The following is a 22199-nucleotide window of genomic DNA, read 5'->3' on the forward strand; positions in this document are numbered from 1 at the left end:
CTAAACCCTTACCCATTCCTCCCTGCCCCCACCTCCCCACCGCCGCCGAGCGAGCTATTGTAATTTTTCCTTTCCCGGGATGAAAAAAGGTATTTCGCATCTTAATATGTTTTACCATCTACCACAAACAGTCAAACCAAGTCAAGGGCAATGGGTGTGCACGTGGGAGGGGCGTCAAAGCCCCCACCCTAAAGGCGTTAGCTTCCAAGCGTGCGAGCGTGTGTGAGCGAGCGAGTGTGTGCAAGGGTAGAGGATAGAAATGTCAGGAGAGACTGGAGGGGGGGGGGAGCAGGGGCTGAGAGGGACAAAGGTGGAATTACCTCTCTCTCCAGGTCCCCAGTCAAAGCAGTATTTTAACAAAAGAGATTTTCAAGTTCAGAAAAAAAAAACCGTATTGCGTGGGGGGTGGGGTGGAGGTGGAGGAGGGAATCGATAATGTAACATGCACCCTCTCAGACTGGAGACTGAGTACCTGGGGGTTTGGACCGGGAGACTGAGTAGCAGCTCGGAGTCAGTATTCGGAAGAAAGGGGAGGGTGAAGAGGGTGGGGGTAGGGGCGAGGAGAAGGAGCGAAACCCGCGAGAGAGGCTCGGCTAGAAAGCAGCCCCTTGTAGCTGGATCCGCCAGGCTCCAATCCCAAGGTGCCCGGACCCTCCCCGCCCTCCTCCCGGGCTACACCCCGGCTCTCAGCCACTTGCTGGGCCACGCGCGCGGGGCCAGCCTGTCCCGTGTCCCCGGCCGTGCGCCGTGCAACTGACTGGCACACCGAGCGCGCTCACCGATCTTGGCTTGCTCGCGGTAGCTCTTTTCGTTGAGGCAAACCCCGCGGCCGTGCAGCAGGGCGTGCAGCGGCTTCTCCTCGTCCTGCCGGGGAAGGCAGCGCAGCCCCTGGGCGCAGCGCTCGGTGTAGACGCCGCACGACTGCCCCTCGGCCAGGGCGCAAGTCATGCAGCAACCGCAGCCCGGCTCTTTGACCAGCTCGCAGCCCAGGGGGCTGGGGGGGCACATGGAGAGGGCTTTCTCGTCGCAGGGCTCGCAGTGCACGAAGGAGCCCAGGCCCTGGGCCGGCCCCGCACAGGAAGCCAGCAGCAGGAGGACCGCGGTGAGCACCATCTTCTCCGTGTCTTCCCCTTTACCTTGGGGCGGGGCACGAGAGCGAGAGTGTAGGGAGAGAGGGACGAAAAGGGCGCCCGGGGAAATTAAAAAAATTTTTTTTTTCCTGGCAGGTAGAGCAGGTGCCCTCCTCCTAGGCAACTGCAAAATGTAGGGAGAGGTGGAGAGCTTAGGTGCCTGCAGTCAAGTCCCAAATGCAAGGATTAAAGGACTCGCAACAGGTTGTGGCGAGAAGAGCCGCGCCAGGTGCACGCGGAGGGAGTGGAGGTGGGAGAAACCAGCCCTCCCCCCCGCGCCGGGCCGGACCTGGTCAGAATTACAGGGAGGAAAAAGCCAAAAATTGTTCACCCCACAGCAACCACCGGAATAATGCGCTCGGAGGCTGTGGAGGCGAAGGGGGTGAGGGCAGAGGGAGAAAAATGGGTTTGTCCTCCAAAATTTTGTTTAAAATCTAAAGTACACCCTGCTCCTTTCTACCCTTCAGCTGCCTGCGGCGCGCGCGGCTGCCGCGGAACAGGTAAGAGGCGGCGGCTGTGGCCGCGAGGGTGGGGGAAAATGTTGAAATCAAGAAATTAAAAAAAAAAAGCCCCAAATCCAAATCCCTAACACCTCTTTGNCCCTAGCTCTTTCCCCCGGCAGAAGTTTCCAAAGAGACTACGGGCTCCGGTGGAGCAGGCGCTTTTAAATAGACGGCCCCTGGCTGCCAGCCAGTTTGTAGCTGCTATTTGAGCTCCCCAACACCCAACCCAGGCGAGGATGCCAAGGAGCTTTGCAGTACAAACTCACACGGGGTGGGGGTGGGGAGAGGCCTTCTAGACACACGGGGGCTCCCCCGCGCTCCCGGAACAGTGCCCTCCTCCCCCCGGAATGTAAGAAAGGGGCATGCGGAACAGGGCTGGGCTGCCTACACGGGGAGGAGGGGGGGGCGCGAGTGGAAGAGAGAATTCAAGGAGGTGGTGGACACAATGAAGAGTAACCCTGTCTCCCCCTCCCTCCCACCCCTTAACTAGCCAAGGCTCAGGCTGCAGGGAGAAGCGTTTTTTTTTTATTAGCCAAGCTGATATATACAGTGCCCAAGAAATTCTTCCCAAGCTTTGTGAAATGTCTGTGTGCTAGTGTTTAAGTTACTATGTGAGGGGTGTGTGTGTGTGTGTGTGTGTGTGTGTGTGTGTTTTATGGGGAGTGTTAGTGTAGGATGCCCAGCTGAGGGTAGTGAGCTGAATTAAAAAGAAAGAAAGAAAAATAAAAGAAAAACTGGATTTCCCCCCTAGAAGTCTGGGGAAGGGGATTTAATTAAGAACATTTCTCTTGCTGGTGGAGTGACTGTCTTTGGTCATATGATCAAGGGGAGGCCACTTTCCTTCAGCTCCGTTGTTGGCCCAGGGAAGCTGTGTGTGTGTGCATGCACACATGCTTGTGGGTATCTGTGTTGTGTGTACGTGCAGGAAGAGACATTTATACCACAGCATTGTAGGGAGCAGTGAGTTACAGAGACTGGCACTTTCCAGAAGATGCTGTCTGAAAATCTTGCCTGGTGATCTAACGTGTCCTGATGTGGGGTTTTCAGATGGAAGAAGGCAGATTGGAGTGACACTTTCCCTCCACATTCTTTCACAGGGGGCATTTCTACTGGATAGGGCTGCGTCTCTGGAGGGGATGGGTGACAGACCAGAGGAACACCTTGTTATAAGGTTAACTGCCACACACAGGCACATCTGAGGACTGTGAGCTGACAGCCATAGGACCTGCTCCGAAGAAGTCCTGACCAGGAATATTATTATTCTGTCTGCAACCTCAGGCAATCTATTCAGACACTACTGGATCCCTTCTTTCCTTAGTAAAATGAAAGCAAGCAAAATTCTTCCAAGAAGAAAGGTGGTGATTTCAACTTTGCTTCTGAGATTGACATGGCTGGGCTGCAGACTTCCAAACCAGATCAGAGAGAAATGAACACCCGTCGTTGCTGCCCCATCTGAGAAGACGGTCCTGGGTCAGACTCATCCCTTTTACATTTCCTTCAGCTCTTTCCTAGTGCTCTCACTTTCCTTTGGAAAAGGGGCTGCATTTCATGAATTTTGCCACTAGACTGCACCCTTATCTATGATAAGAATTCTTTCTGTAGGACTGCTCTTAAGAAAAGATTTCTTTTGCTGGTGCGGTTCAGGAACATCTTTCCTGTATGCGATTAACATTCCCAGATCCTGATCTTTCTTCCTTCTTATCTATTTGCTGAAAGGCACATTTTAAAACAAGGCTAAGGTTTAAAGTTGAGCTTTTGTTCGAATTGCGGGGAGGGGGCGGTGAGTGGGTGTAAGTATTAGCTGGGAGGAGGAGGAGGAGCTGTGTGTTACAGTTAAAAAAAAAATCCCAAACAAACAAACAAACAAAAATCCCTCAAACTATAAGACCTCTTTGCATTGTTTTTCCCCCTCTGTCTGGGGAGCTTGGGAAGGAAGGGGGAGAATTAACATTCAAAAATTTGGTTGAAACATTTGAGGAACCGAGGAGATCGTGTGTTATTTTCCCTTTTGTGTCAAGTTCAGACTAGAAGAGTGGCCCAGCAGTGTGGTGTGTGTTCTGACCCCTACTCCTGTGTCAGCACCAGCTCAGCGGCAAAGCTGCCTCTAAGCACACTGGTGGCATTTAAGATGAACGGGGAAATTGTGGCACTCCCTCCAGAGAAGCATGAGCTACTGGTTCCAGCCACTCTCTATTCTGAGAGAGACAGCCTCTGGTGACACGTCTTTTTGTCTACCCGACTTCCAGTGGCTGGAAAAGAAAATGTGTGAGGATAGGTAGAAGGAAGAGGGGGATGATTCAGGGAGAGGACAAAAAGCCTGTGGAGAGGAGGAGGAGGTGTTGGCTGGGCTGGTCTTCCGGGTAAGGCGCAGAGGGGCCATGGAGGGTGCATACATTGCCGCGCTGTAACCATTAAGTGACTATTCTGTGTCTCGGCTTCAAAAGAATTTAAGTTGCTCTCCTAGGAACTTAGGGTAGGCTTCTGAAGAGAGCACAAGAGAAAGAATTCTCAGGAGCCTGGGGCTGTCTATAGTGGTCAGGTCCAAAGACAGGGACTGGCCAGATGGGTTTGCTTCCATACTTACATATGACATACTTAGCATAGGACAGCAGAAGGGAAGGGCTGGTGCATGATGTTGGATTATGGGGCATGTCTATGAGCTTTTCTTGATTCTGTTACCCCTTCCCCTCCACTCTAAAGACCTAGATCTATTCACAATCACCTTTAGAAGATTGCTTCTAGAGCAAAAAATAAAAAATAATCATTTGCATCAATGACTTTAGTTGAGAGAGGCTCATTTATTCCTGCCAGATGCAAATGTCAGAGGCCAAGTTTCCTGCTCCTTTATTGCTGACTTGCTTTCCCTGCCATCAGCTTCCCAACTCCGCTTCCCACCCTGGCATGTCCAAGTTTTGATGTCTTTCAACCACATTTTTCTTGGAGAAGAAGTTAAATATCATCCACTTTTGTCTTATCCCCTAGAGCTCACTCCTCCCCATTCCTTTAAAAGACTCACTGCATATCAACACCTAGCTTCAAGAAGTACAACATAGATTTATGTGTTTATATGGGCAGCTTTTCAAAGGGCACCTAGCATTTTTGTTTTGTAAAGCTTGAATCTTTTCCTCTGATCATTTTCTGTGAGTTTCTAAGTGGTTTTCAAGGCTAGGGTGACAGCTGATAACATGGTTGGGAAAGCTGGACTTTTAATAGGACACAAAGTATCATTGGCTGGAAAAGAAAACTGTCAGCTGAGGGTCTTGTCTTCATTCTTCCGGATTACTCTCCTCACTGTCTTAGACAGACTTGCCTAAACCATTCCCTACAGTTAGTAATTACTCTCTTTTAAAGATCCTATGAGATTGACACCAACCCCTTTTCCAGAGGCCAGCACACATCGGGCATATTAGTCCTGCCACATCATCTTAGTCTAAAACTAAGGTATGGTGACCTTTAAGAAATAAAGTATCCAGATGCTCAGGTCCCTCCCCAGATGAGGGAAGTTCAGCAAGACTGAGAGAGGTCTGTGCAGAACGGCTCAGGGCAGCTCTGTTGTAGTGATGGGGCCGAAGGCTAGGTGGCAGAATAGATACATCATTTCCCACACGCCTCCTCCCTGGAAGGGAACGCAGCAGACACTGGTGGAGGCTTTTAGCCAGGGGGACAGGGGCTGGGGGTACCAAAGGCACCGATGGAGAGCCCCAGCCACACCCAGTGGGTCCTCTGTATGTCGCCCGAGGCTGGGCACTGCCCCTTTGCCCTGACAGCGGGTGGGATGCCTTCCAGGTCCCACCAGCAGCTACATTCATGATCGCTGTACCCTGGAGACAGGTGCTGCCAGGTCAGAACTTGATTACTTTGGGTTCATCAAAGAATGCCCTAAAGCTTCTCTGCTGAATAATTAGAGCATGACCTTCGGCCAAAGTGCATACAAAAAAGTCCTCTAAATTTTTTTAATGTTAATTACTTTATATTTCAGCCATTCAAAGAGCAGAAGATAGTAAAACATACCCTGTACTAACTAAGCACATTGAATTCATTACAGTTTTGCCTTCCTTGTTGGAGACTATTAAGAAGACACTGTTGCAGGAAACAGCTCACTGCCTGCTCCTGCCCGTGCCCCTTTTCTCTGCAGAGCTAGGCACTCCTCTGAAATAGCTTTGTATCCTTTTTGCACAGTGTTTTTCTAGGTTTTACTAGAAGTTTCTTACAGAACAGGATTAGGACGATTTTGAGGGTGAGGCCAGGAGCGCCTTGGAGTTAATTTTGCAGCCGTGCCTGCTCTGGTGACAATTTAACTACCGTCCACATTGACCCCAGGCTCCTTTTGATGCAATATAGAAGTTAATGGTTTTAAGAATTGATGTTTAGAAGGCTTCTGGAAGCATTCCAGAGAGATACAACAGAATAGTGATGGCTCCATACATCCAGTTTCTGGATCATGGGATCTGACATGTTTGTACAATGGGCAGCCCGAGAGCTGTGTTGGAATTTTGGAAAAATGAGATTAACCAGAAAAAGTGATCTGTTGTGATTTAAAACAAAAACAACAGCGTTGGTAGATTCAGATCTAGAAAGAAGAGGGGTGGGTGAGGGAGGGAAGATGGAATCAAATGGGACCAGAGGTCAGAGAGCCTGGTAACTGCTTGAAGCAGATGCATTTGAGCCCTGAAAAGGCCAAATAAAACTGCAGTGCATGGTTGGAATCTAGGTTTCTTTTCAATTCAAGGGAAAGAAACGTAAGAGCTAGCTTACCACCACTACTAGCCTATAGGGCAAATTTATGTGATTTAGAGAAAGATACCCTTCCTCAGGATACATCTATTCGTGAGAAAGTTGCGTTAGAATGAGAAAATTTACTCCCCCTTCCAGGAAATTGTCATAATGAATGTACATATCTGTGATGTTTGATGTATGAAGGGTGCCACTTAGACGGGGCTCTTATTGTGCAGCGCACAACCTACGAACAGTATGTGGTAGCCCTGGCTGGAAAAGTTGAGCCTGGTTTCCAAACCACCAGGAAACACTGTTTTTCTACTAGTGTGGAAAGGATTGGTCCAGTGACATGGTTTGATCCATTACCAGAGTTGAGGAATGGGCCTGAAACCTTAACAAACAGCTGGCCATGTTCTCAGTTGGGCCGGTCTACACCTTTGTGCCATTCCTTAGGGAAGCCATGCCTTTCCATGCTCCCATGTCTTTGCACCAACTGTTCGTTCTGACAAGAATGCCCTTCCCCTTTGTTCTGCCTGGTGAACTAGTCATTATTAAAGACCCAGATGAAATCACATCTACTTTGGAAGGTTTCCTTGACTCACATGTGTGATTTCCTAAAGATACCTCGTTATGTAGCAGCATTCATCCTATGTGGTCCTCTGTCCTCAGCAGTAAAATGAGGGGAGCTTGTTGTCTACCCCATATGGTTTTTGTGAACCTTAAATGAGGCAGGCTATGTGAGCCTCATTAGTGCTTCATCATTATTACCTATTAGACTGAATCTTTGCCTTTGCACACAATGTTTTGAAGGACCCAAGGCCTTATTCATCTTGGTATCTTATTTCCACTTTTCCTTCTTTCCCTCCTTCTTGGCCAGGAGTCCCCAAGCCAATTCCTAGTACAGAAGGCCTTTAATGAATGAGTTTTGAATGAAAAAACATTTACCACTCCTAGTTATTCCAGCATTTTACAAATCACCTAGTTTTATTTCTGCTTCATTCTGACTACTGCTAATGTCACCGTTGATTTGTTTCTATTTTGTCCCTTTATCTACTAGTCTGCTCAACCCTTTGTGTCTCAAATGTGAATAATTTAAATAACATTTTAAAATCTTTTAAGGTATCAGTTAATTCCAATATACTCCTTCTGTTGGACTGAAAATACGTTAATTGTAGCATCACTTAAATATGTACAAACATAATAAGGCATAAGTTCCATAAGCTTATCTCATTGTAAAGTCCAACGAATATGTCCATAAACTCAATCAAAACTGCAAACCCCACAACACAGAACATGACAACATTAATTTAGTGTCTTGGTTGATGTTTAGTTGATGTTCTGCCGAAAAGAAATCACTCATGTCCTGATTATGGTTTAACTGTTCTGGTACAAAAAATTTGGGCTTGTATGATATCTTCTTTGCTGATTTAATTCTCTCACTGTTTTTTGTTTTTTTTTTTAATGTTTATTTTTGAGAGAGAGAGGGAGATAGGGAGGAGGACAGAGGATCTGAAGCAGGCTCCACACTGACAACACAGAGCTCGAAGCGGAGCTTGAACTCACAAACCATGAGATCATGACCCAAGTTGAAGTTGGAGGCTCAACTGACTGAGCCACCCAGGTGCCCCTCTCTCACTATTTTTTAATTAGTTAATTATTTATTTGTTTGAGTTTTTAAATTTATTTTGAGAGAGAGTGAGAGTGAGAAGGAGCATGAGCAGAGGAGGGGCAGAGAGAGAGAGAGAGAGAGAGTGGGGAAGGGGCGGCGAGGGAGAGAATTCCAAGCAGACTCCACTCTGTCAGCACAGAGCCTGATGCAGGGTTTGATCTCATGAACCATGAGTTCATGACCTGAGCCAAAATCGCGTCAGACGCTTGCCTGACTGAGCCACCCAGGCGCCACCCTCACTGGTTTTTTTTTTTAAACTACAATGGAGTCATGGCTTATGTAGTGATTGGAGTTGGCTTGAAATACACAAATTGAGTAGAATCAAAATGACCCGTGAAAACTCCTTCAATCACCTGCAAATCAAAATGGTCCTGCGACATCTTCACTTTGATGACACAGCATCATGTCCCTCCAGTGGGCTCTGGCACACATCTCAGGGTCAGGCCCACATCTACTCTTGAGCCCGGTAGCCAATGACAAAGACAGCGGTGCTGCATGCCTGTCAGCACTTTNTGGATATTCCACATAAGGAATCTGCACGCAACTGATTGACACACCTTGGACAAAAAAGGTGTACTAGACACATTTAACATGAGTGGCCTCTACTCTGATGGCTGGGAGCGTGTGTCAGAGGCTGCACAGATGGCAGGAGGCCGAGAGAGGTGGCTACCAATTTGCTGTCAGATGAGGGTGCTTGAGTTGAGGTACCACATATAGCACAGATATCACTTCTCACTAGGATCTTCCACTTGTATAGACTTAGAACAGGAGACGGCACCAATTTGAACACCAGGCAGGACATGGAAGCATCTTAGCCATAAGCCAACCAAAGAGACAACATCTGTCTGGAGTAAGTATTGAAAGGCTGAAGGGAGAGAGATGTGGGGTTTCCCCAGTGAGGAGACACTGGGGACGGAGGGTAGGTTTGGTTTCCCTGAGCCCCTTGCTTTGTTTTTGTTTTTGTCTTCTTTAAGTTTATTTATTTATTTTGAAAGAGAGAGAGATTGAGCAGGGGAGGGGCAGAGAGAGAAGGGGACAGAGGATCCAAAGTGGGCTCTGTGCTGACAGCAGAGAACCTGATGTGGGACTTGAACTCATGAACCATGAGATCATGACCTGAGCCCAAATCGGCCACTTAGCCGACTGAGCCATCCTGGTGTCCCGGTTTTCATTTTGTTTTGATGATAACTTCATTTTCAAATTTTATTTTAATTCCAGTATAGTTAACATACAGTGTTATATTAATTTCAGGTGTACAAAATAGTGATTCAACACTTCTGTCTGTCATGCAGTCCGAACCAGAGAGAGATGGAGTACAAGCAGGTGAGGGGCAGAGAGAGAGAGAGAGAGAGAGAGAGAGAGAGAGAGAATCCCAAGCAGGCCCTGCACTGTCAGCACAGAGCCCACGAACTGTGAGATCATGACCTGAGCCAAAACCAAGAGCTGAATGCTTAACCAACCGAGCCACCCAGGTGCCCCTGGGCCCCAAGTTTTGAACAACACTGTCTCTTCAGATTAAAGCAGCCCCACCTGAGGAAGTTACTTAACCCTCTCCAGGCTCAGTTTGTTCTACTGTAAAACGGGCTATGGTACCTACCAATGGGTTGGCACGAGGGTTAAATGAGATCATCTCTAAATCACTTAGCACAGCACCTATTACACAGTGTATTAATTTGCTAGGGCTGCTGTGACGAAGTCCCACAAACAACAGAAGTTTATGGTCTCACACTTCAGGAGGCTATGAGTTCAAGACCAAGGTGTCGGCAGGGCTGGGCTCCCTTGGAAGGTGCCACAGAAGGAACTGTTCCAGATCTTTCTCCCAGCTTCTGGTAATTCCTTGTGAAGAGTCTAACTGTGGTCTGTGAATGACAATGACACACCCTGGTGTGTGTCTGTGTCCAGATGTCTCTTTTTAAAAGGACCCCAGTCATACTGGATTAGGGACCACTCTAGTATGACCTCACCTTAACTGATTACACTTGGAATGGCCCTATTTCCTTATTATTTATTTTATTTTATTATTTTGTAAAAAGTTTTTTAATGTTTTTATTTATTTTTGAGACAGAGCTTGAGTGGGGGAGAGGCAGAGAGAGAGAGACACACACACACACACACACACACATAGAACCCAAAGCGGCCTCCAGGTTCTGAGCTGACAGCACAGAGCCTGACACAGCGTTTGAACCCACAAACTGTGAGATCATGACCTGAGACGAAGTCAGACACCTAACTGACTGAGCTACTCAGGCGCCCCTCAATGGTCCTCTTTCCAGATCTGTTCACCTTGTGAGGATGTTGAGGTTAGGACTTCAACGCAGGGATTTGGGCAGGGACTGAATTGAACCCATAACACATAGTAAACACACAAGTGGTAGTTATTATTCACAATACCTTCTTCAAACACCTTTCCATGGGGTATTTTTATAGCCAGTCTGTATCCTTGTTCTCATTGTCTTTTCAAGCTTGGACTATGTCTAGAAAGAAATGTCCTGGAGCAGGTAATTTGACCGTGGGGTTCAGTCCTGTGCTGTGCAAGGTCTAGGCAGCAGTGGGCCCCTCGCAGCCCGCTGAATATCTATGGATGGATAAATGAGGTCTGTTTCTGTCCTCCTTTCTATTTATTTATTTTGTATTTCTCAGTGGCCCAGCCTTCCTCCCTAGTTACCTTTTCTAGATTGCCAAAGTATTAAAGGCAGAAGACATAAAACCAAACGAATTTTAATTTCCTTTGTTGATAATTATTAAATCCTCCATAATCACTTGCTTCCTGCAGCCAGTTAGAAACCCAGCCAGATGGCAGAGGGCGGCAGGAGTGCTGCTGGGGGTGTGGAGTGAAGGTGCCTGTGTTGGAGGCAGTTAGAGGCCACTCTGGGCACTTCCCGGGTGTTTGGTTTTGCCCAGGGCTGGGTGTTTGGAATGCATGTAGCCCAACTCTACTCTGAGAGTCTGGGAAGAAACCCATGAGGTCGATAGTGGCTCTATAGGTTGAAAGTCAAAGTCAAAATGGGGAGCCACAGACCTGGAAAGGTATAGCGAGTTTATCTGGTTTTCAGAAAGGGGTGACAGATGCCCCCTTCATCTGGTGCAGTGAATCTCTGTCTGCAGACCGTCAGTGCAGACCCCAAAGATGTGGCCACCTGTATCCGATAGCTCCTGCTCTGAAAATGTCAGGAGTTGTGTGAATCTTGGACTCAGACAGGAACTGGAGTGTGAAACGAAGACAGACCATGCTGTGTGTTCCAGAGACCGGAGATGAACTGTCGTAGGCTAAGTAGCTCTGTGCTGGTGCCCAGACTCAACCTCCCACTCCCTGGTGAGAGAAATGAGTAAAACACTAATAATTTACTGGCATCATCAAGGTACAAATGTATCTATCCATCAGTCTACCTAGCTAGTTTCCCACAGCTGCAGAACAGAAATCGCAAATGCACACAAGCCCTGGCGAGAAACAGTAAGGATCCAGGAAGAATCCAGCCAGGCGGGGGTTGGGGAGAAACATGGGGTCAAGAGAGGCAGTAGCAAAGCCGTGATCTACTTTCAGGCTATTGTTACCATTTGGGACCAATTAAAACAGTGTGGGCTCATCCTTCCTGACTTCTTTTTTAATTAAAGATTTAACTGGTTATTTAACTTGATTTAAAAACATTTTTATTGTGGAGAATCTCAAAAATACACAAAAATAAATAGAGGCATGTAATTATCCCCATGAGCCCGGCCCTCAGCCTGAACAACATTATTCCACAGTCGTCCTGCCTCACATACACGGCTCTACCCACTTCCTCTATTTCTGCAGACTGAATGTTGATGTAGAATGAAAGAGTAACTCTTCTGCTTCAGGTATGCTATGAAATTTATGGACCTTCTTTGTTCTCACACCCTGAACATTCGCTTGAACATTCCCGAATAAGTAGGACGATAGATGGTTTTCTGTATTACAGGGAAGGATTCGGTGACCAGTAAAGGAATATTTGGGGAAGGTGGCTGTGCGGAGGATACGTGAGTTTGAGGTTCTAGAGTCCGGACCTCTGAGAGGGTGGGGTGGGAGGCAGCTGCTCTGGGCAGCGGAAGCACTGAGGAAAAGTGGAGAGATGGAGGTGGACACACACACGTCCAGTGGAAGCCAGCCTGAGCGCAGACAGCACGGCAGGGCTGGTGGTAGAGATCTGGGGAATCATCTACAAAAATGTGGCAATGAAAGTATAGACTCCCAGAGGGAAGGCTCTGTGCAGAAAAGAGCATCGCGGTCTGGGCTCGGGAGATCTCAGCGTTTTCGGGGCAATCATGCTCCATTTTGCAGGAAGGCAGAGAGGTGGTGCTGGGGAGGAAGGCAAGCGGAGGCCGCTTGTTTGATTAGATCTTGCTGCAGGAGGTCAAGAGTGCTGAGGTGGGAAGAGCCTGGGATGTGTGAAGGGAAATGGACATCGGAGACAGCTAGGATGGATGGGGGGCGGAGAGAAACAGATGGGGGGTGGCTTTTTGCTTACCCAGAAACCAAGCCCCTCTACCCACACCAGAAAGTAACATTCTTTCCTTNAGAGAGAGAGACAGAGACAGAGAGGGAGAGAATAGGGACAGAGACAGAGACAGGGTATGTGTGGGTGGGGAGCACCTCTTCAGACTTAAATTTCTCACTTTGGGAACATAGAGACCCTTTTAAAAAAAAGCTCACCTGATTAGTTCAGGCTCACCCAGGAAAATCTCTCTCGGAATTGACTCAGTCAACTGCAAATTAATTACAACTGCAAACGTCCCTTCACCTTTGCTGTATGAGGTGCCACAATCACAGAAGTGATGTCCCATCACCTGTGCTATATTCTAGTGGTTAAAAGCAAATTACATGTCCCATTAACACTCAGGGGGAGGATTTTATACAAAAGCACGGGTCAGAGGCCGGGTGGGGGGTGGGGGTGGGGAGTCGTCTTCTGCCCACCACCACCATGCCTGACAGTTCACTGAGGTTTTTTTTTAGTTTACTTCTTTAGATCAAAGACATTTTTGTCCTCAGGTTTTCCACCAGTAAAATAATAGGACTCCGAGTCCTTGGACCAGTGCTCAGTCTCATGCATAGACCCAAGTGGCAGGAGGGAACAGATTTGAGAAAGGAAGAAACGTTATGTTGTTTTCATACTTCTCAAGTTCTGGCTGTTTCAAAAAAAGTCCGAGGAGGCTACCAGCACGTGAACTCAAGGCAGCAGACAATTAGTGAGAGTGCTTCAGCACGAGGCACTGCCCTTCGCTTTGTGTTACCAGGGACACAAAGATGAGTGTTTATTGATCGCAGAGATCTTTATAGTTTTCTACGGGAGATCAGACACATATTGTCAATACAAAGTGGCATAAAGGTCATACCTTAGGAGATGTAGGAAGCCGACCACAGCCTGATAATCCATACATCTTGAAAGATGTCCTGTGGCCTCTGGTCACTTAAGCACCCCTGGGCTTTGGGATAGCCCTGGGGAGTGTAAGCAACTCTGGGGAGGAGCACACAGACTCCGTTCATGCCAGGCTATGCTTGGGCAGTGGCTGACATCTGGTCAACCCCACAGTAATAAAGCTGCACAGACCTGCAGTGCGGAAGACAGACCGCTCCACTGAAAAGTTGGGTTTTCCAGCTCTAACTTCCAGGGGTTATTCCAAGTGGCAGGGGTGTGAGAGGAGCGGAAGGGATTCAAGAGAACTGACGAAGAGTGTCTGGGCTGGGAGCGAACTCCGCTCCCATCCTGAGGCTGGCCCAGCCCAGCCCACCTCACCCCCACGTCTTTGAAGTGTGCTACCTGGATGGTGAGCTAAGCCATGCTTGGCAGGAAGAAGGGAGGCTGTGTGGTCTGGCAAAGAGCAGAGCGGAGGGGCAGAGGGACCAAGCCCAAATCTGCAGCTGACTCACGGCACCCCTCGTGCCAGGCCATTTCACCATTCAGTCCAGATGGAAAATGAGGAAAAGACCCAAATCAGGATCTCACTGAGAAATCCAGATGCCTTTCAGGAGAATAAACAAGGCAGCTTAACTCTCTCTATGGTCTCTGTTCCCCTGTTTCTGTAAGAGAGTGTGTGTCCATTTCTGGATCATTAGTGGTGTGTGTTAGCTTGGATCATTCCTCTGTTCCCCTTCCTCCTACTTGGTGTGTGGATCCGCTTCGGGACTTGATTTTGGTCTCAGCATCTGTCATTGTCTTCAGGTATGACTGGGCAGAGCCCATCATAGGGTGCCCATGCCCCCCCTCCCCCAAGGCTTCTTTAGCTTCTTTTTCAGCTCAGATGAGGTCTGGGTTGTGGCCACGTCTGAGCAGTGTGTCTCAGCAAGCCTGTGCCCCTCATCTTGACAATGGAAATGTTGGGGTCGGGGGAATAGAAAAAGCTCTTGACCTGGCAAAGGCCTTGCAAGCCTCTGGTTCTGTCTGTTGCTGGAGCAACGGCAGGGTTTTTTTTTTTGTTTTTTTTTTTTTTAATAGGCACTTCTGGTACAGGAACAAAGATCAACAGCAAAAAATCACTCCTTTCAAGTAAGTACTTTTCTACGGCCTTGGATTTCATTTTTCTCTGCTACCCTTTGTTTCACACCCAAGATCCTTATACAGGCCAGCCTTCTTCCACCTTTCTACCATTTTGCCCTTATTTACTCAGGCAAAACACATCATTTTTTTCTCCTGGTCTCCCTGTCCCTTCCCATTCTTCCCCAGTCAGGGTGATTTTTGGGTGAAAAATCCCTTTTATCATCTGCATCTCATTTGAGTCCATGTACAGAGGGAGAACCTTGTTCTGTGGTCAACTGTGTCTGCAAACGCACTAATCAGGAGTCATACAGACCTGGGTTGGACTGTAGCGCCTCCACCCATTAGCTCAGGGACCTTGGTGTATGACCTTTCTGAGCTTCAGTTTCCCTTGTTTGTAAAATGGGAATAATTATCCCACTGTGCAGGGTTGATGGAAATACAAAATAGGATAACATATGTAAACTTCTTAGCATACTGCCTGCTAAATGGATGGCTTTTTGACCTGAAGTCTCAGTTTGTCGTACTCATTGTGGATAATGGAGAGTATTTCCCCTGTCGATCTATTCATCGTTCCCTTCTTACCAGGCATTGTGATGATTGTTCTGCCTCTGCTCATGGGTAGAAAGGGTCAGCGCCATGAACCTTCCCTGCCCCATCACAGAGATTGGCTCAGGGAAGGACACCTGACCCCATCAAGACTCGTTCATCAGTGAGCTGGGCCCATTAGATCCTCTTCCATAAATGTGAGTGAAAGGCATAGATGGAAGTGTTGGTCGTGGTCATGGGAGCTGAAAAGTCTTAGGAGACTGGGATCTTGGGCCACAAGGTGAACAGATACTCAGTGGCAAGTGAGGAGGGTGCAACCAATGAGCTAGAGACAGGTGAGAATGGCCCTGGTTTTCCTGGACCCTCTGCAGTTTTCCCCATGATTCGGTGACATTCCATGACATGGTTGCACAGTATTCCCTTTCAACAGCCCCTCTCACTCCTTGAACTAGTCAGAGAGGGTTTCTATTCTTTGCAATCAAAAGACCTTTTACTAAAACATCGTCATGGCTTTGCAGATTTGGGGTGGTACTGAGCTGTCCCTGAAGTCGGGTTCTGCCACCTTGAAGAGTGTTGGGATTGCGCATTTTTATAGCATGTTAACTCTGCAGGATGCTGTGTGGTAAGAGTTCATTGTTTTGTCAGCTTTCATGAGCAGAAATCTTCCACTCTTAGGAAGCTCCAACCCTGGTCCTCTTGCGGAAGGTTGAACCCCTCTTCCATTACTCTTTTTATTCCCTCTGGGAGACTTGCAGGTCTTTTTCCTAACAATTTTGTGGGTTCTAGGAGACCAGAGATTTTTTTTTCTGCACCTAAAATTCCTGAGTTTCTTAGGGGAGATGTCCTGGAGATATAAAATCTGTTTGGAAGCTTTAAGCCATATCTCATCCTTGAAAGATGCCTGATGTTTCAGAACTTGGCTTTATCCTTCTGAAAATTCACCATATATTCACAGACATCATCTCTTTGGTCTTTCGGGCAATACCTGGTTAGTTAAGTAAACCTGTTCTACCAACCTGGAAATAGAAGCTCGGAGGGCAGTATGGATCTCTGAGGCAAGTCAGCATCGGAAACCCAAATAGAAAGCCTCCTTTCCCAACCATCACAGGCTCCCTGCCAAGCTGCCAGTGAGAGACCTGAGCCTTAGGCAGACCTCATTTCAGGGCAAGTCAAAAACATGAGGAAGTCTTGTCCACACGTGCCCAGCAAGGGAAAGGCCCCCAACAGAGATGTTTCAAGGAGCCCTATCAGGGATTTGGGAGATCTTTGCTCTACTCTTAAAGGAGAAAGAGTTCGTCAAATTGGAGGGTCCATAGCTATCCAGGTGATGAGCAGGGGAAGAACTTAGAGATGTCCTGAGACCCTGTCTCCATTTCCATGGTCAGTGTTTATGGGATACAGGGTTGTGCCCTTCATAATAGGCACAAAATACATCTAGTCCTTTAACAATAGATCTGCTAAGAAGACAGCTCTACTGCTGGCCTGGACAGCTCTGTGACGTTACCTTAGAAATGAGGTAAGCCACTTGTTTGATTTTCCCTAGTACCTGAGAATTAAACTCTTCACTGGGACCAATACTTTTAGCCTTCTCTTAATCCAAACCAGTACTGCTGTGGAGGGAAACTTTAGAATGAGAGAGAAAATAACCTTTTGAGACACCAAAAATCTTTTACATTTGGTAAGTTTGAGCTCCCCTACACTCTTAACATAAGTCACTGACTTAACTTCTGACTGCGAGCAGGAGTAAGGCAGATGGTGAAGGGCCTTAAAGTAACTCACCCCACCCTAGATCCTCAACCCTAGTATTTTTCAGATGATTATATGAAAATAGGGTGATATCACAATGGATCAAAGTTCACATTTATGGTAGAGGGTCTGTGTGGGGCTGCGTAGCAGTGCTTCTGTGAGGGACCTAGGGTGCCTTAGGGTTAGGGATGTCAGATAAAATATAGGATGACCAGTTAAATTAGAGTTTCTGATAAACGATGACTAGAGTTTAGTGTAAGAATGCTTTTATTTTTATCTGACAACTCTACCTGGGGCTGATCAAATCCCCAGCATCTCCGGGTTTGTGTGAAGAGGGTATACATGGATGTTTACATGTAGGAGGCATGGGTACCAAAACACATAGGAAGGGAGTGTCTATATTTTAGGAGGAAACAATATCTGGGTCAGAAGTCATATGAGTGTTTTTATTTTTTGGCTTTTGAAGGGTCCCAAAATTCTTAATTTTCCATTTCCAAACATTTCCCAAGAACTTGGAGATACTTGAGGTGTTCCAAAGGCCCTCGTGAAACGTGGGCAATGGGTCTCCTCCATTGGACTTCTCCACTAGGTCATTTGGAAGAATGAGCTAGCTGGGACTGGATCTTTCCTTCCTCTTTTTATCATTATCTAGAATTGTTCTCATTAAACTCCTCTTTCTTCTCATTGATGAGCCACTGGAGAGATGAAATACGAAGACAGAGCTATAGGGGCTTAGGCACGGCTGGGGAAAAAAATAAATGGACTCTTCTCAGAGGTTCCAGTGCAAGAAAGAGGGGCGTCCAGGGAGGGCGTTGTGGGTGCGGCAAGAACAGACTCTGGGCTAGGACTTGGGGAAAGCTGGCAAGGGATGAGTCAGTCTGTGGCAGGTCTAGGAATTGAAGACTCTCCACAGCTGGCTCTGGGCTGTGCAAAGGGAGTGGCGAGTGAGGGCTTTTAGCTCCAGGCTTAATCCTGGAGGAGGAAGAGGAGGGGCAGGCAGCATTACAGGTTGCAACTAACTCCAAAGCGTTGCCCAGAGCTTTTTGGTTGCCCTAGAATAGGGGGGTAAGCTCAACCGCCAGTCTGAGGTGTCTGGATCTTTTTGTTCAAGGTAGATTTGCCCCTGTTTGATGCCGGTTGTCAGAGGACTTGGCCAGGGTTAAGTGGTGTTAAGTGCGGACGGGGGTGAGGAGGCGGGCTGGTCCCAGGTTTCCTGTCCCGGCAAGCTCTCCCTGAGTGCCTGGGTAGGACGTGCTCTCTGCAACCAAGCGTTCCTGTGACATCCAATGCGAGCAGCTGTCCCTCTCCTTGGTGACCTTCTCTGAGAATACACTGGTCCCAGTGCTACCTGCCACCTGGGAGCACACACCCTGTCTCAGCATGAGGCCACCTGGGGCCACAGGGTGGCTGTTCAGACCCACCAAGTTCTCATTTCCCAGACCCAGACAACACAGGGCAGCAAATCCTGGAAAACTTGGGTTTGGTCAAGCCAGAGACCCAACCTGTTAGTGCAGGTGGATGACAAGATTCCTGCTGACTTCTCCGTGCCTCCCAAGTTTCTGGCCAAAACAGGCACCAGCCAGTTCTCTGCAGACTCTGCCAAGAAGTGCCTTTCTCTTTGCCACATCTTTGACTCTCATTTAATTGAGGGCCACAGAAAAATGGATACATCCCTTTGGCCTCAGTTTCCTCATCTGTAAAGTGGGTGGTACCTCATTCACCCCAGTCTCAAGCTAGGACATTCCCTTCCTAAAGCCTACAGTGAGATAGCGTAGATAGTGTAAGCATCTCTTTGCAAAGGCTCTCAGGGTTGCCCCTAACATATCCATTTTCTTAAATTTGGAGATTCACGAAGATCTTGAGATACAATTCTTGGGAATGTCAAGGGTTTCGTGTACAGCAAAGTGTCAATAATGTGTTATCTCTGGTTGCTGGGATAATGGAAGGATCTTAAGTGCCTCTATCTTTTGCCTGAGTAGGCATCGCTTGTGCAAAGAGAAGTAAGCGTTACTTTTGAAGGCTCTGTTGAGGAGGAGCAGTCCAGGCTCCCTTTTGCTACCCCTTTTCTGGAAGATGCTGACAGGTGAGCAGATTTTTTTTTTTTTTTTTTGGAAGGAGGCAGGGATTTGATTCATTGGTCTCTGGAAAACCCGTATGACAGATGAGTCTGCTTAGTGCACACAGCCAGCTTGTACCTTTCTGCAGGAGCGTGTTGCCAGGAGCCAGAGCCAGAGAGGGGGAGAATGGGGAAGGAGGAATGGAGGTGGGGAGAAAGGAGAGTAAGAGAGAAATCCACACTGTCATGGAAACCTTGAACCTTCCCTTTCAACCTTTCTCTTGTAATTAGTCGGTGCAGCTGGAGGGGAAGACGTTTTTGGTGAGTTGCAACTTGTTGGGCTCTAGTCCTCAGGAGGCTGAAGGCTTGCTCAGTGTCTGGGGAAAGCTCAGTTCTCAGATGGCTCCTCCTCCCTCTCTGGCTGTCTTTTTATTTCAACTCCCCGCCCAGAGGGGGTTTGTGAAGGGCTGGAAACCTTCTAGTGTCTTGGCCAGGGAGCCTTCTACCTAGGGCTGGCCTGAAGGTGCTGGGGAGGACCTAGGTGAAACAGGATTCCCTCCACCAGTGATTTGGGAGCCCACTCCTCGAAGGTCTCGGAGGAGCAGTGCAGAGGGTAGTAAAGGAACAAGGAGGGGGCCCGAGCTCTAGTAGGGCAAGTACAGCCCTTGGTTGGTTGGTTCCTACCAGGCAGGCATCCTCTTGAGATCATGGGAGGGTGGTGCCAATGTCTGCCTCCTCTCTGCATTGCACGGGCCATGGCCATCAACGACGGTGACTTTTATGACAATAGATCCCCAAGGTAGGGTGCTCGAGTGGCCTGATGGGGAGAGCAGGGCCTCCAAAGACAGATGACTGGGTTTGAATCCTGATTCTCTGCTTACCGCTTGAATAACTTGCAGCCAGTTGCTTAATTTCCTTGTGTCTCAGTTTTCTCACCTGTCAAGTGGATAGAAGGTAATCTGCCTCCTTAAGAAGGTTACTCAGCGAGCCGCTGGCGCATAAGCATAGATATAAGCTTCAATTATTACTGCTCTTGTGGGAGGCCGCAAGGATTTTGCTTGTGGACAGGGCATATCTACCTTCGAGCCCCACCCAGCAGCAAGAACTGAGATTCTGTGCCAGCGAGAACTTCTGTCTGTACCCAGTTGGTATGGTCCCCGGAAGCGGAGGCACTGCCTTGGCATTAGACCAGAGCAGGGCTGCTGGCGAGGCTGCCTGGAGGTGGCTGCACGGGAAACAGAGGGCCCTGTGGGTGATGCGGGTGGCACTGCTCCTGGCTTGTTAATTGCTCCTCTCCTCTTTCGCAATTGGCTGTTTCGGGCAGAAGCAAGAGCTCAGCAACTTCGCCGTCCCTCCTGAGGGGTGTCAGCCAGCTGAGCGGCCAGGGGCACAGGGGACAGAAAGATTCCTCACTGGCATCTGACTTGGCCTTTGGTGTGAAACGCTTCTCCCTGCTGAGGGGCCTGGCCAACGGCCATAGCAATAGCTGTCATTTACTGAGGATCTACTCTGTGCCCACCACACTGCAACTGATTAATGTCTCTTGTCCTCACAGCTACCCTGAAAGTAGGGATAGTCATTCCTATGTTGGAGGTCATCCGAGGTCAGACAGCTTCTGAGTGCTCTGTAAGGGTTAGAATGAATTGTAGGATTCCCAAGCTTGGGTTCCTAATAATATTAACAGTCACCAATGCTAATGGACGCACTGCTATGTGGGTGATTGTACTGACAATTTCATGCCACCCACGGAGCCACGTGTCTCTTACAGATGAGGATGTTGTGGGTGGGGAGGTCAGACCAGACGTTTTTGATTGCCTTCTTTAGCACTGACTAGCCTTCTCCAAATGGCCTGCAGGGCAAGTCTGTTTGCTCCACAGTAGCCCTTTGTTTTTGCTCAGAGAGCCCAGTGAGTCCGAGGATTCTCTGGCCTGCCCTACAAGCCCTCAGGAACCTGCCTGGGTCTTCCATGGGACCACAAAATCATTACCTGCCGCGACTGAGTCCTGTCCACCGTTTACACTGCCTTCTACATAGGATAACTCAATAAATATTTTCTAAATGAAATTGGTCACTAACAATCGCTACCGTTTACTGATCACATACTATATGCCTGTTGTGTAGAATATAATACATGGCTTCACCCATGCAATCCTAACAATGTCACTTGACATACGACAAAAGCGAGGCTCAGAAAAGTGAACCTGACTTTCTCTGTGTCACTGAGCAGCAGGTGGAAGAGCCTGGTGTTCTAAATCCTGTGCCTGTTTTTCTTGATGAGCTGGCCTTCTGCTGTCCCCACTTCCTCTCATCTCCCCAGGGTTTCTGGAGACAGTTTCTCCTCGTCCCTGCCTCTGTCCCCTTTCAGAGGGGAGAGAGAAGTTTGCTGAACGTCCGTCTTGGAGCAGGGCCACTCCTGTGATTCAACAATTCTATACAGTGCTCTGTGTTTATTGTAATAAGTGCATTCTTCATTCCGTCACCTATTTCCCCCATCCCCACCCACCTCTCCCCTGGGAACCATCTGTTCATTCTGTTTTGAGTCTTTCTGGGTTTTGCCCCCCTCTCTCTTTTTTCCCTTTGCTCATTGGTTTTGTTTCTTAAATTCCACATGTGAGTGAGATCATAGGTCTTTCTCTGACTTATTTCACTTAGCATTATACTCTCTAGCTCCATTCACGTTGTTGCAAATGGTGAGAGTTCATTCTTTTTTGTGGTTGAATAATATTTCACATATATATGATATATATGGAATATTATTATATGTGATATATAATGTATACTATAAATATATATGTATATATATCCCATCTTCTCTATCCATTGGTTTATTGATGGACATTTGGGCTGCTTCCATAGTTTGGCTATTGTAAATAATGCAGCAATAAACACAGAGGTGCATGCATCCCTTTGAATTAGTGTTTTTGTATTATTTGGGTAAATACCTAGTAGTGCAATTACTGGACCATAGGACAGGTCTATTTTTAACTTTTTATTTAACTTTTTGTGGAAACTGCATACTGTTTTCCATAGTGGCTGCACCAGTTTGCATTCCCAGCAAGAGTGCACAAGGGTCCCTTTTTCTCCACATCCTTGCCAACACTTGTGTCTTGTGTTTTTGATTGCAGCCATTCTGACAGGTGTGATAACACAGTAAGTGTTATCTTACTGTAGTTTTGGTTTGCATTTCCCTGATGATGAATGATGTTGAGCATCTTTTCATGTGTCTGTTGGCCATCTGGATGTCTTCTTTGGAGAAATGTTTGTTCATGTCTTGTGCCCATTTAAAAAAAGTTTGTTTATTTTGAGAGAGTGAGCAAGAGAGTGAGAGGCACACAGAGAGAG

The 22199-nt window shown here is 47.7% G+C and overlaps 1 protein-coding gene across 1 annotated transcript in view; it reads right to left on the reverse strand.

Annotated features, from left to right (window-relative positions):
- Positions 1 to 1723, reverse strand: part of IGFBP5 (insulin like growth factor binding protein 5) — a 16998-nt gene extending 15275 nt beyond the window's left edge. The window contains exon 1 of the mRNA XM_077748553.1: positions 780 to 1723. Coding sequence (XP_077604679.1) covers positions 780 to 1113 — 334 coding nt within the window. The 5' untranslated portion in view covers positions 1114 to 1723. The remainder of the gene's footprint in view (positions 1 to 779) is intronic.
- Positions 1724 to 22199: the final 20476 nt, after the last annotated feature.

This window comes from Crocuta crocuta, unplaced genomic scaffold, assembly GCF_008692635.1.
Source record: "Crocuta crocuta isolate KB4526 unplaced genomic scaffold, BGI_CrCroc_1.0 scaffold229, whole genome shotgun sequence".
Taxonomy (NCBI): domain Eukaryota; kingdom Metazoa; phylum Chordata; class Mammalia; order Carnivora; family Hyaenidae; genus Crocuta; species Crocuta crocuta.